Source organism: Eublepharis macularius, chromosome 5 (genome assembly GCF_028583425.1).
Source record: "Eublepharis macularius isolate TG4126 chromosome 5, MPM_Emac_v1.0, whole genome shotgun sequence".
In the NCBI taxonomy this organism is placed as follows: Eukaryota; Metazoa; Chordata; class Lepidosauria; order Squamata; family Eublepharidae; genus Eublepharis; species Eublepharis macularius.
In genome coordinates, this window is record NC_072794.1 from 6,977,240 (window position 1) to 6,992,104 (window position 14,865).

The following is a 14,865-nucleotide window of genomic DNA, read 5'->3' on the forward strand; positions in this document are numbered from 1 at the left end:
AAATACTGAGTCACCTGAGGGTGTCTAGACTGCTAATACCAATTTCCAGAGGAGCCAGTGGCCTGTTTGTTAACTCTAAGAAATACACGCTTTCATTTCTGAGTGTCCTTGGACCAGACCTGCAGCTGTGTACTGAAATGTATCTTTTTCACAGGAGGGAATGATTCCACTCTGTACTTTGTCTAGACTAAACTAGTCTGTTCCCATGTAACTTTTTGGGGGTTTGGGCCTGAATGCAAACAACCCAAAGGGCGGGAGAACTTCCCCTATAATCAGTAGTCCTATTGTTTGAATAATCGCTTCTGCCAACTTCTACCTACAAGAGTACACCTCAACTGAATAGATCTCTGAATAAAGTTTCTTCAACCAATGCATCTGCGCGCTTGATGTGAGGGGCTTGGGGTCTAACTGCCAGGGACTGCCACCCTAGGACTGACAGAGAGCTTTTCATATGCTCATGGGAAAGGAAAGGGAGCCAGGGCCTACTTCTCTTAATGCCTTCATTTTCTCATGCAGAGAGGAATACCTGAGATTTAATATATTGCTCCTATCCCCTGGAATGAGTGTTGATTGGTTTGGCTAATTTTTTCTCCTTTGACCTGATGGGCCACTGCCTCATGCCTCCTCTTCCTGACAGCCATGACGGATGTTCTGATGTAGCTGAGCTTGGCTTCAGTGTTTAAAAATAGCTCTTGAACTTTTTGAACTAGAGACCCATTTATCTACTTGTTCTGCTATCTGGGACCCGCTGGCAAAGTAAGCACGTGCTATTGCCTTCCTCTCCCTCATAAAACAGAAGAACCTCACATCAGTTAACTCTGATCAAGTTTGTTTCATGTTTAGTATTTAGAAATATATAGGCACCTTACACAGATTTGCCATTGAACAGACTCCCTCTCCCTTTTCCTTCTCCTTCCTGGCATTGTGATTCACCTATGGGAACCGTGACTCATTTTTGGGTACCAACCCACTGGTTGGAAACACTGGTCACCTAGAGTGAGCGTCAAGACTTCTAAAAAAAGATTGTGTTTGTTTAAACTATCCTCCCTCCCCCACATCTCAACAGCTCAGGTTGAGTATCTGTTCCCAGTTTTGAAAACGGAGCACAAAAATGGGAAATAAATGGAGGCCAACAATCAAATTTTCATGATAGAAATTCTCCACAGGGAAATATGATATTAACCTTGTCTCTCATACTCTGGCAGAGTCATTCCTCTGCCTGTTAATGCTACTTCCCGCCCCCCCCCCCCCCCGCCCATAGATTTCCTCAATGACAAACTGGTCTTAGGGCAAATCAGATATACATACAGAAGAACCGCTATTCAATCCTTGGCATCTCTGTGTAAAAAGGGGCAGAAAGTTCCTCTGCCTGAAAGCTTGGTGAGTTCTGCCAGTATTCCTTTGATCTGGTGCATAAAAGTACAATCAAAATGATCATGGGATTAAAGCGCCTTCCCTGTGAGGCAAGGATAAAGCATCTGGAGGGTTTGGGGGGTTTTTTTTAGAAAGAAAGCTGTCCTGTTCTCTTTTCCAAACCTGTTCAGGTGGACTTCATTGTGGCTCTCCAAATCTCTTCCTCCTCTCCAGCTCTTAAATCCTCTCCCTCCAAGAAAGGACGAGGCGCCTTGTTAGCCATCAAGTCACCCGGTCCAATGGCAGCGTTTTCAGCCAGCCAGATCCCCTTGGAGAAGGATGAAGCCCAGTATGACCTCCGCGGAGCTAGAAGTTACCCTACTCTGGAGGATGAAGGTACTGAGATTTGTCTGTGGACTGCCCTCCAGCTTGGCTTTCCTGGTGTCTGTAGCTATCCATAGCTTGTTCAGTCTCCGCCTCCCCGCTTCCCCAGTGCAAACTACTATATCCCAAAATACTTGTGTTTTCTACAAATCTTTTTAAATTTCTTGCTGTGCTTTTGCAGGTGTTAAAGTTAACCACAAGAGGGGGGAAGGTAAGAGCACCAGTAGCTAGGGGAAAGTTTGCTGGAAGGAGCTGGGTGCCTCTTTTCCTGCTCTACTTCCCCCCCCCTGCCCCCTGCTTCATTGCCTTTGTATCCCATCCCCCTTTCTCTAAGGAGCCTCAGTGCAGCATATCCAGAGTTCTGTTGTTTTATCTTACAAAACAGCCCAGTGAGGTTGGTTAGGGTGAGAGCGTGCTGCTGGTTAAGTTAATCCAGTGAGAATTTTGAACCTAGGATTTTCTGCTTCAAGTCCAACAGCCTACTATGCAGAGGTAGAATTCTCACTTGGGAAGAAGGTAGCCCCCCATCCCATCAATGATCTGAGGCCACTGCTGTCAGTCTTCCATAATCCAGATTAGTGCAAAGTGCCACAAGTACAAAACAAGAACTAGACGTATCTGTCAGGTCATTAGCTCTGTAATCCTTTATCTCCTTTATGGTATGTTTGTTTGTTGTTGTAACCTTTCATTAAATTTAGAAAACCCCTGAATGTTAATGTTCTAAATATTCCAGTTTTTCTGTTAGCATAGCACAGACTAAAACATGCTGAGAATTTAACACACACAAAACTTTAAACGAGACCTCAAGATTATAATGTGTAGGTCTGGCCCATCCTGAATTCCACCCCTGCTGTTGCAGTAGCCTGGTAGCTCGTTTGAACCAGTAAATAAGCCAGTTTATAAAAAGAGAAAAACATGAATAGCTCAGGGAGAGTCCAGTGGCACCTGACGTGGGCTTTCGAGGACCACAGTTCTCTTTGTCAGATGCATCTGGCAGGGAGGGCTGTGGTTATCGAAGGCTTGTGCTGCAGTGGAATTGTATGGTGTAATGATTTCAAGTAAATAGGTGCATGTGTCTTTAAATGCTTGGTTTGAGCTAGGTGAAGAGTGGGGGTGAGAGAGGGAAGAGTGAGTGATATGATTGGTTGATGACTGAGAGTGTGGGCGGAGTGAATGCAGTTTAGACTGACAGTGCAGAGAGAAAGGTTTCAGTCAGAAGAAAGCAGGCTGGCTGTGTGCTGCCTGAGTATGTTGAAGTATTTATGAGAGAAATATAACCTGTGTGGAACCTGAACTGAGCGTGTTTGTGAAAGGACACTCAGTCAGGGAAAGAGAGGCCAGCTGTGTGCTGCCTGAGCAGGTTTAAGCATTTCTGTGAATGAGAGTCAGAGAAAGAGAGGCTAGCTGTGTGCTGCCTATATTTGAAGTATTTGTGAGAGAACTATTGTTCATCTTCGTTCTTCTGTGCCTCCACACATGGGGACTGTGCAGGCGCAGGCCAGCCGCCGGAGAATTTTCTATAGCTTCTATGGCTCTGAAGGGGCCGTTTGTCGCGCGCCTCAGCGACCGTTTTCCCGCCCAAACGGTCACATGCTCCTCCAGCGACCAACGGCCCCCTTCCCTCAGTTCTCTTCTTGCCGCCGCTTGGAGAGAACGTGAGCTTCGTTGCTCTGTGCTTGTGCTTTGTGCTTTGATTCTGGATTTTTGGCTTTTGAATTTGGACTTTGGACTTTGGACTTCGCTTCTTGGATTCTGATTTGGACGGTAAATAAAACGGTGTTTTACGACTTGGACTGGTTGACCTCTCTTAATAGCGTGCCCCTGAAGATGGCTTCTAAGGCTCTCTTCAAGCGTTGCTTAAAGTGCCACACTAAAATGGCACAGACCGACGGCCACGAGATGTGCCTTTTTTGTCTGGGGGAGACCCACAATGTGACGGCCTGCAAAATCTGCCAAGGGTTCACAAACAAGGCCCGACAAGATTGGCAGGCCCGGCTGAATTCTTCCCTTTGGAAGGCGGTCATGTCGACGGCAACACCGATGCCTTCACCCAAGTCTGGCCCAAGCCCCTCTGCTGGGAAGCGCTCCAGAGCGGGTTCTGTGGCCTCTTCGAGGTCGGCGCGCCCCGCAAGTGCCGCGGCGTCGAGGGCGACCTCCCCAGCGCAGGGTTCGGCGCGGCCGCCCCAAAGCGCTTCTCCCACCGCGTCGGATCCGAGGGCTACCGCCTCGGCGCCGAAGATCGTGGTTCCGAGTCCCCGGTCGGAACCGACGACCGGGTCGATTCCAGTGGCTAAGTCACGTTCGGCAAGAGGGGTGTCGGTGCCGAGGTCGTCGTCTTCGGAACCAAGGCCTTCTTTGGAGCCGGCGGCTAAGAAGAAAAAGACCAAACACCGTCATCGTTCTCCACGCTCGGTTCCGACGGAGGTAGTCGTCATACCGCAGACGCCGTCTCCTCATCTTGGCTCTCCGGTTCCGGAGGATGTGCCGGACCCGGGCGCGTTCGAGGTCGTACCGGCTGAGCTTTCCCCTGTGGCGGATCCAGGCCCGCCTCCGAGTCACCGGGCTCGGTCGCCTTCCGATCGTCGTTCCCCAGCTGCTGCTTCGTCCCGCGAGCGTCGTCGGTCCGAAGAGGGTAGTGTCGGATCCGTTCACTCTTTGGCTTCTCGTCATCGCCAAGCTTCGGATCTGCCTCCCGCCTTCCGCTGCCACTGGGAAGGAGCTCCTGATTTCGCCTATTCGGAACCGAGGCCCTCGACATCGAGGCAGGCGTGGTTCCCTCCGCCGGTCCGGGGAGAGGAATCACACAGTTCCGAGGGAGAAGACGTCGGAAGCGTCGGAGATTACCGTTCTGAGTCCTGTTCCAAGCCTTCGCCGGACGACAACGTGGCGCCGAGCAGTAGTTCTCCGTATGAAGATTTGAGAATCTACGCGGATCAGATGGCTCGGATGGCTCAAGCCTTAGAGATGGACATCTCCTCAGCCGTCCCCCAGACCAAGGACAAGCTGCTCAAGAGGATCTATGCAGACAATCCAGCAACCATCGGCTTCCCCATGCTTGAGGGAATAGAGGAGATTGTGGAGAGGGTGTGGAAGGTGCCCTGTGACCAACCGGCCACCTCTAGGAAGATTGAGCAGCTTTACAAAATTAAACAGGGCACCTGGCCGGCGTTGTTGAAGCACCCTCCGCCTTTGTCACTGGTCACAGAGGAGTTCCAGCCTCACCGCTCTGGACCACCCTCGGCGCCACCTGACAAGGAGGGACGGAAGCTGGACACCCTTGGTAGGCGGCAGTATTCCATCGCATCCCTGGGGCTAAGGATTGCCAACTACCAGTCGATCATGGCTGGATACCAGCTCTACCTCTGGGAGAAGTTGGCGTCCTATGTTGGCAACCTTCCCCCTGAGCAGAAGGCGGTGGTGTCGCTTCTGCAGACCGAGGCTATCCGCCTGTCAAAACAACAAATGAATGCGGGGAGCCATGCGGCCGACACTGCGGCTCGTGGGATGACTTCTGCCATCGTCCTCCGGCGCCACTCCTGGTTGCGGTCTACTGCCCTTTCCCAGGAGGTGAGATCCCGAGTGGAAGGCCTGCCTTTCGAAGGGGAATCGCTGTTCTCCACATCAACCGATGAGGCCTTAAAGAAAAAGAAGGAGGACAGGCAGACTGCACGCTCCTTGGGGCTGGCTCCCACGGACAAACCCGCCTACAAGCCACGGTACGCTCCCAGGTACGGCCCTTACCACTACCAGGGCAGGTACCAGCACCAACGGCCGGGTTACCAACAGTTTCCGGCTTATCAGCAGCGGCACTACCCTCCTCCGCAGCAGCCCAGGAGACGTAGGCCTTTCAAGCCTCGCTCATCGCAGCCTCCGGCCCAGCAGAAGGAGCAGCAGGGCCCTGGGAGGCAGTATTGACGGGTCGACCCAGCCGTACCCCCGAACTTCTCAGACAGACTGAGGCCATTCCACTCTGAGTGGGAGTCAATAACATCTGACTCATGGGTCTTAACGATTGTTGATAAGGGATACGGGCTGGAATTCATTGAGCTGCCTAGGTGCAGTTCACCCCTGACAGCTGTCAATAACACTATGGCCGAGCTGGATGCGGAAATCATGTCGCTCTTGGCCAAGGGTGCTGTGGAAGAATTGGCCTATGAGGACTCTGTAAAGGGGTTCTTCTCTAGGTTCTTCCTGGTCCCCAAGAAGGATGGGGGCTTACGTCCCATTTTAGATCTGAGGGGCCTTAATGCCTTCCTCAAGGTGACCAAATTCAAGATGGTTACATTGGCGGCTGTGATCGCCTTGCTGAAACAGGGGGATTGGTTTGCGGTCCTTGATTTGAAGGACGCATATTTTCACGTGGGAATATGGGAGGAGCACAGGAAATACCTGAGCTTCGTTTACCGGCAAAGGGTTTTCCGGTATAAGGTGCTTCCCTTTGGCCTATCCACTGCCCCACGAGTGTTCACGAAATGTGTGGCCCCTGTGGTCTCATTCCTTCGGGAAGAAGGCTGTACCGTCTTTCCATACCTCGATGACTGGGTCATCGTGGCTGAATCGGAGTCTAGACTGGGGCATGACATTGGCTTAGTACTTAGCCTTTGTCAACGCCTGGGGCTCTTGGTGAACTTTGAAAAGTCCAAGCTGGTGCCCAACTGCAAGGTTTCCTACATTGGTGCACTGTTAGACTCTGTGGAGGGTAAGGCTGTGCTCCCCTCGGAGAGAGCTAGGTCCCTAAGGGGTCTTGTGTCCATGTTTAAAAGGAACCGTTTCCAGTCCGTGCGCACTATCCAGTGCTTATTAGGTCATATGGCAGCGGCCACTTCTGTGGTGCCCTTCGCTAGGCTGCATATGCGCCCTCTCCAGAATTGGTTCGTGCGGAGGTACGATGCTCAGCAGCACCCTCCGTCCCTCAAATTCTCTATCCCAAGGGTCATCCTATCCTCCTTGGACTGGTGGCTGGCTGATGGCCATTTGTTTAAAGGGACCCCTTTTGGCTATCAGCATCCTGACGTCACGGTTACCACTGATGCCTCTCTGTTGGGATGGGGGGCTTATTGTGGTGATGTGTGTGTGCAAGATGTCTGGTAGGAGAGGGAAAAGACCCTCCATATTAATGTGCTTGAACTAAGAGCCATTCATTTCGCACTTGTGTCCCTTACAGCGCTCTTGAGAAATCGTCAGGTGTTGGTACAGACGGACAACACGACTGCCATGTACTACATAAATCAACAGGGGGGCACAGTGTCCTTGGCCCTGTGCCGGGAAGCCACGCTCACTTGGCAGTGGGCAATCAGGAATGGCGTGACAATTCGTGCTATACACGTGGCAGGGTCAGACAATGCCCGAGCGGATGCCCTGAGCAGGGTCCTTATGCTGGACCACGAGTGGGAACTGAACGTAGAGTGCATTGGGTCGATCTTTCAGATGTGGGGTCATCCGGTTATAGACATGTTCGCAACGGCGGCGAATACCAAGGCCCAGACATTCTGTTCGAGGGTGGGGAGCGACCCCCTCTCTATTGGGGATGCCTTCCAGTGTACGTGGACGCAGGGCTTGCATTATATGTTTCCTCCGTTCCCTTTGATTCCCAGGGTCCTGTGCAAGCTGGAGGAGGACGGGACGGACTGCATCCTGGTGGCCCCGTTTTGGCCACGGCAGGTTTGGTTTCCAAAGCTCCTACGGATGTCCCAACGGACATATGTCAGTCTGCCCCCTCGGCAGGACCTTCTCCGGAACGGGAGCTTAGTCCATCACGACCCCAGGAAGCTGCACCTGGCGGCTTGGCGGATCGTTCCTCCCTTATAGGTCTTACGGATGAGGTACAGAGGGTCCTCCTGAATGCTCGCAGACCATCCACTAGGCGCTCTTATGCGGCCAAGTGGTGCAGGTTCGAAATTTGGGCACTTGCTAAAGGAGTGGTGCCTGCCAGTAGCCCCCTAGGGGTTATATTTGTGCCACCTGCGGGACCTGGGCTTGAAGGTTTCCTCTCTCAAGGTCCACTTGGCAGCTATCTCTGCTGCTCACACCCGGGTTGATGGTGGTACAGTTTTTTCTCACCCACAGTCCCGTCAATTCCTTAAGGGCATGTTCAACCTTTACCCACCTGTGTCGGCACCGGTACCTCAGTGGTCGCTGTCCCTGGTGCTCTCACAGCTTATGTTGCCTCCATTCGAACCTCTGGCTACCTGCCCCTTGGACATGTTATCGTACAAGGTGGCATTCCTGGTGGCCGTAACATCGGCCAGAAGGGTCAGTGAGCTGTCTGCGTTGCGGTCTGACCCTCCCTTCCTTGTGTTTCATCCAAACAAGGTGGTCCTGCGTCCCTGCCTAGGTTTCCTGCCTAAGGTGGTGTCCGCTTTCCATCTTTCGCAGGATATTGCATTACCTGCGTTTTTTCATCACCCTTCCTCGAAAGGGGAGAAAGCCCTCCATTCCCTAGATTTGAAGAGGGCCTTAGCCTATTATCTGGATAGGACGAAAGGACTCCGGTCGAGTCCTCACCTGTTTGTGTGCTTTGGGGCCAAGGACAAGGGTAACAGGGCTTCTTCACAGACCCTGTCTAGGTGGATTGTAACGGCCATTAACAAGGCCTATTCCCTGGCTGGGGTAGCTTGCCCGCTTCATGTCAGGGCCCACTCCACGCGGTCCCAAGCATCCTCCTCGGCACTCCTTAGGGGTGTGCCCCTGCCTAACATTTGCAAGGTGGCCACATGGTCCTCTGCGGACACCTTTGCCAGGCATTATGCCATAGATGTCAATGCGGAGCAGGATGTATCTGTGGCCAGGGCTGTCCTGCACTCCCTGTTTTCCTAGGGGAGTCTTGGAAAAGGTTTCTTGGCGTACCTACTAGGTACCCTTGAGTGAAAGAGTGTATATATGTATATTTCTGTGTATATATATGTAAATATTGAGTACTTATATATCTCTACAAAGTTTGTATAGATGTATGTATGTATATCCATAGTGTTGTTGTTCTTGTTCTTTAATAAAATTGTGTTGGATTTCACCCCACCTTCCTTATTGTGTGAAGCTTGGTACACTCCCATGTGTGGAGGCACAGAAGAACGAAGATGAAAACAGGGTTAACATACCTGTAACTTATGTTCATCGAGTTCTTCTGTGCTGACACACAACCCTCCCTCCTACCCCGCTGTGAATTCCAATGCACGACAATGTGATGGCTGTAACGGGAATTGGTGCTTTTAAGGTGTTATGGCTAAGTGTATTGGTCAAGCGGCGGCAAAGGAGAACTGAGGGAAGGGGGCCGTTGGTCGCTGGAGGAGCATGTGACCGTTTGGGCGGGAAAACGGTCGCTGAGGCGCGCGACAAACGGCCCCTTCGGAGCCATAGAAGCTATAGAAAATTCTCCGGCGGCTGGCCTGCGCCTGCACAGTCCCCATGTGTGTCAGCACAGAAGAACTCGATGAACATAAGTTACAGGTATGTTAACCCTGTTAGTCTAGCGAAGGAGGCTAACTGTGTGTGAAGCCTTAGATGAGATCTGTGTGAATGAGTTTATAGGAAGTAACTTTAAGAACTGAGAACTACTTTTATGAAACCAATACACTTCTTGAAAAATAAACATTTATTTTGTTTTGTTATATCCCAGTGTAGCTGTCATTGCTATATCCCATTCATATCCTCAGGGCCACATAGAACCACGAAGGAGCCTGATGCTTAAACACGTTACCAAAGGGGAAATTTGAATAAAATATTTTGGAATAATATATTCCTGGTGGCAGCAAACTACCCAGAGAGGGTAAGGGGAAGATTAAAAGAAAAATCTACCCCAAAGAAAGTACAGAAAGTACATAAGACATATGGTCTTGGTGGTGCTGCTGAACTCTTTTTGATTTTGTTACTACAGACTAACACGGCAAACTCCTTTGAACCTTTGCACAAGCAAACTGATCCTCACATCAAAAGGAGCTGTTTGCATCTCCATATCAAAGGAGTTGTTTACATCCCTCCTCTCCTCCGCCCCTCCCCTCTCCTCCTCTATATTTGACCAGTTTCTTTCTGCCCTCCATGCATCTGATGAAGAGAACTGTGATTCTCGAAAGCTTATGCTACAATAAAATTGGTTAGTCTTAAAGGTGCTGCTGGACTCTTTTTGATTTAGCTCATTAAAGACGACCAATTCCAGACCTTTTAAAAAGATGCTGGCCTATTAAAATATCTGTCTGTTGGCAGATCTTTCCTTTCTCAGGAGGAGGACATCCCAATCAGGTGGTACTTCTCATTTACCTCCAGAAGCAAAGAATGAGAGATGCAGCTCCCATTTTCAGTCTGGCCTCTTGCTAAGCAAGCAAAGTTGGGCATCTTCTCTACTTAGAATGCTAGATGGTTTAGCTTTCGTTAAAGTGCAGTCTTTGTTTTGTGTGTGTGTCTCCTTTTTTTCTTTTTGTCTGTTGTGTTTCTCCCTGAACCTTACTGGGTGCAGCAGAGACAAAGTTTCAGTGAATGGGTGAAAACTAAAGGGAGGGAGAGCTTCTATGGGCAACTATTTTATTGATCATTTAAGACAATCTCTGCTTTTAATGCAGTAGCATGTCGATGGTACCTCTGAGGGCAGCCTAGCCTCTGCTTCCTGTATGCAGTTAGACTTAAATATAGCAAAGGACCACAGTTTGTGAAGTGAAAAAGAAAAGAAAACACAGTAGAGCTATACCTGTTGACTTACTGATTTATGAATCCAAAACAAGTCATACATTAATCAAACAAAGAAACATAACAACACTGTAATAATAGCAAAGCTATAATAATGTATGCCAATAGAAACACAAATTAGAAGCACAGGATTGTTCAAACAATTATTTTAAGGCAATTAACAAAATCAATTATAAACATGAAATCCAGTTGAAATGATGAAGCAAAATCATTGCTCTCTGTTCCAAAACAGGGAACAGGGGACTCATCCCACTCCAAGGAGAAGTATAGAAGATGGAGGGGTGGGGTTAACGAGTCTTTTTGTTCCTTGATATCTCGGTATAAGCCTTGGGATTCCAGACCTAAGATGCCAGAGGGGTTCAAGGAGCATGGTGTCAGTTGCAAGGTTTGGTTCTGTAGTCTCTGTTGTTCAGCATCCAGCCTGGGCTGTAAGGTTCCTGCATCTCAGTCCAGGGCATCTGCCTTCATTGAATGTTGATACTTGAGTATCCATTCATTCTTACTGGGTCTCACCCTTGAGACAACAAAGAATTAAGGTAAAATGGATTATGAGATTAAAAGACCCATTAGTAGAATCCTAAATTTTGTATTCTCCTTTATCAATTTTCCATTTTTCTTCCTGTTGGCTGTGACTCAATGAACTTGACAATCATCATTTTGTTTTTGGGGGGTTTTTTGGCATTGTGTGGTGTCCTAAAACTGGGAGCCACTCTTTTCCTCCAAGGGGTTTGACATGGTGGCATCTGTGGCTGTCCCTTATTTATCCTCATGACAGACCCATGCGGTGGTCTAGGCTGAAAGTGAGTGACTGATCCAAAATCACCCAGCAAGTTTCATGGGAGTATTGCAGATCTCAGGCTGATAACTAACTGCTGACCACCTTTGTTGGCTTTGGGGGGGGGGGGTGTCTCCTAAGGGTTGGCAGAAGTGATCCTCTTTGAATGGAAAAATCAGAGTATGTACCTGTGCATATAATGGCTTTGCAGAAAGTGTGCAATTGAGCTGACCCTGTTAAGTAGTGCTGCAAGGGGAGTACTTGATGCTGTTGTCTGCCTCGTTCCCATGAACTCAGCAGCCTCAGCATTCTGTGGTTTTCCTGTTTCCCTTGTGGGTACATCAGGCCGGCCAGACCTGCTTCCCTGCACCCCTCCGTCTTTCGAAGAAGCAACTACTGCCTCCATAGCTACAACACTTTCATCCACATCTCTTTCGGTCCTCGAGCGGTCTCCTTCTGAGTCTTCGGAGCAGCCCAGGTATAGGTAAGAGAAGCTGATTACGTGCCTCAAGTTGGAGAATTTATGTACTTCTCCCCTTGTGCCACCCTTCTTTGGTCTGAAAACATGCCCTAGACCTAGAATGCTAATAAAGCAGCCTTAATTAACACTTTTCACCAAGCGATCAGATGTGGCTTTGGTGGGAAAGGTTGGTGTGTGCACAAGTGTATGAGCACATCTGTGTAAGTCAAGCTTTGCTCATGGTTGTTCTTTTTTCCATAGGCGACGTACACAATCTTCAGGTCAGGATGGAAGGTGAGCCAGACGTTTTGTCATAAGTCAGGTACCTCCATTAACAGCCCCCCTACCATTTGAAGGTTCCAGTGCAGCGTTCCACGATGTTGTGTATGAGTACATTTTTAAAACACATGTTGAGGCTGCCCTCTCAACATGTTAAAGAGCAAGGGATTTTCCTTTCTTAATAATTTACTAAGAGATGAAAATACCAAGGTACTATGAAGCATCAAAATATATATTGCACGGCTGCTTATTGTAAATGTGAGACCATAAACTCTATAATTTATTTGCAGTGTTCTTATGCTTACATTTTCACCCTCCTTCCCCCCAATTTGCATTGCTGTTTGAGTGCTGCATTTTTTGCAAGTCGATGCCCATTCTGAATCCTACTGTAGACTTCGTTGTATTTGCTGATCCCAAAATCTGTTGTGCTGTGTGCTGCCCTGATCTCCTCAGAGGGAAAAAGCCAAGCCAGATAAAAAATATACTAGATAGAGGAAAACAGCACACCTGCTTTGTCCCCTCATCCACAGGTCTCGCGAAGAGGTTCGGGTCGAAGATGATCTCCAGCAGATCACAGTGGAACTCAAGCCCAAGTGTGACATTGAGATTGTGGTCCCCAGTGCAGTTGATGTGGAGTCAGAAGCTGATGCTGCTACAGGGTAGTTGTTGCTGATGGATGCTCTCACCCATGAGCCTTTGGGGGAGGTTGCTGCTTTCTGGCCTCATAGTGAAGACCGAGAAGACCTGAGTCTACACATGTAGAAGAAAGAGTTAGTAGCATGGACTGTGCTGCTTTGGACTGTAGGTGGGAGTTACCATTTTTGAAGAAATCACTGCATTAGAAAAGAACTTGGCTCATTTCAAACATCACACAAAACTATGGTTTAATTAAAATGAATTTGATTTGTGTGATTTGTATGAGCCCAGGCCATTCCACTAGCCATGATTGGTTAGGATGTGTCAAAGAAGCATTTGAAACCATGGTTAGATGTTGGCTGATGATCCACAGTCTTAACTGGGTGTTTGTGTGAATGTAGGCATCCTGGTTTATCCCGCAGTATGGCCTTCCCCAACAACAGAGCGATGAATCCAACATTTGGTTGTTGGGGGTTTTCCGGGCTGTATTGCACTTGATCTCTCAGTGACACTGAGAGATCTCTGTCTTTTGGTGCTACACCTCTGAAGATGCCAGCCACAGCTGCTGGCGAAACGTCAGGAACTACAATGCCAAGACCACGGCAATACAGCCCGGAAAACCCCCAACAACCATCGTTCTCCGGCCGTGAAAGCCTTCGACAATAAATCCAACATTTGCTTAGGCAAACCAGGATTTGAGTGACAGGATTTGATTCACAAGTGAATCTTAGTTAAAATAAACTAGGGTTAGTTAAAATAAACCAGACTCCTCACTGAAAGTATTTGCTTGCTTGCTTCATTTATGATCTGCCGTCAAGCTTTGCTGAGATTGAGATTGGAGTACAAAACTCACATCCCCCCAAAAAGATCAGGCTAGAACCATTCCCATTTATTCATTGCAAGGAGTTTCTTCAGTGGGAGGGAATCAAAAATGTGGCTGGAAAGTCGTGCATTCTGTTCTGCCATCTCTCTCAGCCCTTGCCTTGCGGTTTTCTCCCCCCACCCCAAGGCAGCTTCTGAAGAGGGATAGAAGCAGAAATTTTAGGGGTGCGTCTGTCTTCTCTGGCAGACCTTGGTTCTCATTATGCTTTGACAAGTGCTGTAAACTCTACTTCTAAGTGTATTTAGAAATTGTGTGTGCCACTTCTCCCCCCTCACAATAGGGCTAGCAGTAATCATACAATTGGGTCTGGAATGGGGAGCTAAATGGACATACAGTCCACCCCCTTTGTGACGGCAGGTTCTGCACACTTGCTCGGCATGATTTCTTCCGCACACACCCTCCAGTCAGCTGAAGTAGTTTAAAGCTCAGAGAGCGGATGTGTGTGTCACCCAGCACATAAAAGCCATTGACTTGGGGCATGAGCTTAATCAGACAGACTGTGGAAGGCAGAAATTCCTCCGTTTAGACCTGAGAAAAACTACACCAGCTGAGAACAATGCGCAGAAGTATCCATAGAGAAGAGCAGTCAGTCTTCACTTTGGCTGGCTGACAGACCCTCTCTGGGTACAGGGACTGCAGTTTTTGATACTCCCCTGGCGGCTTGGTGTGAAGTCTGATCCTCTGTTAATTTTGTCGTCTGGTTTCTTCTCAGGCAAGCGGCCTCACTAGCATGTGCCCCAATGCTAACAGCAGCTTCTATTGAGGTGGAGACAGCCAGCCAAGCCTCTGAGCCAGCCAGCCAAGCCTCAGATGAGGAGGACCTCCCAGTCCCAGATATTTATTTTGTAAGTCACTTAAACCTTTTGGGGGACAAATAGGCATTCAATTAGCTGTGGTTGGCTATGCTTCTTTAGCTCTCCTTTTCTCTGCCTTTTTTTCTCTTCCCTCTTTGCCCCATGGACTTTCATTTTCTCTCTCTCTCTCTCCCTCCCTCCCTCTCTCTCTTTCCCTCCTGCTCCCCCTCTTCTTCATCCTTTTAAAAAGTCTTTAATACTCCTGAACACAGACTGTATTGTTGACATTGCTGGAGACCCTGCTTCAGGCTGGTGACCTTGCTCAGCTCTTTCTTCCTGCCTGTTCAATGTAGGTTGTGGGGCGGGGGGGCTCTAACCAACAACTATCATATGGCAAACAGATGCCCTCGGAATTCTCTGAAATAGGTGCAGAGCCTAGAAGGCCATTGCTCTGCTGTTTCGATGGTGAACTCTGATGTATTTTCCTTTCCCTGCAGGCAGAAGCAGGTGCAGAGGAGGAAGTCTAGGGAGGCTGAGCCAGGGCGTAAGTGAACCAGAGTTTGTGTGCAGTGGGCATGTGCCAGGTTCCATCTGCCAGCTCTTTGCAAATTTGTGAAGGGGATTCACC

The 14,865-nt window shown here is 49.0% G+C and overlaps 1 protein-coding gene across 3 annotated transcripts in view; it reads left to right on the plus strand.

Moving 5' to 3' along the window:
• Positions 1-14,865, plus strand: part of PIP5K1C (phosphatidylinositol-4-phosphate 5-kinase type 1 gamma) — a 116,217-nt gene that overhangs the window by 73,488 nt on the left and 27,864 nt on the right. For 2 of the 3 annotated variants that reach the window (XM_054980198.1, XM_054980200.1), the window contains exons 12-16: positions 1,588-1,749; positions 11,531-11,669; positions 11,907-11,939; positions 12,455-12,583; positions 14,156-14,288. In XM_054980198.1, the coding sequence (XP_054836173.1) occupies positions 1,588-1,749; positions 11,531-11,669; positions 11,907-11,939; positions 12,455-12,583; positions 14,156-14,288 (596 nt within the window). Of the gene's footprint in view, positions 1-1,587; positions 1,750-11,530; positions 11,670-11,906; positions 11,940-12,454; positions 12,584-14,155; positions 14,289-14,734; positions 14,782-14,865 lie in introns of all 3 variants that reach the window. The other variant, XM_054980199.1, reaches the window with a different exon arrangement.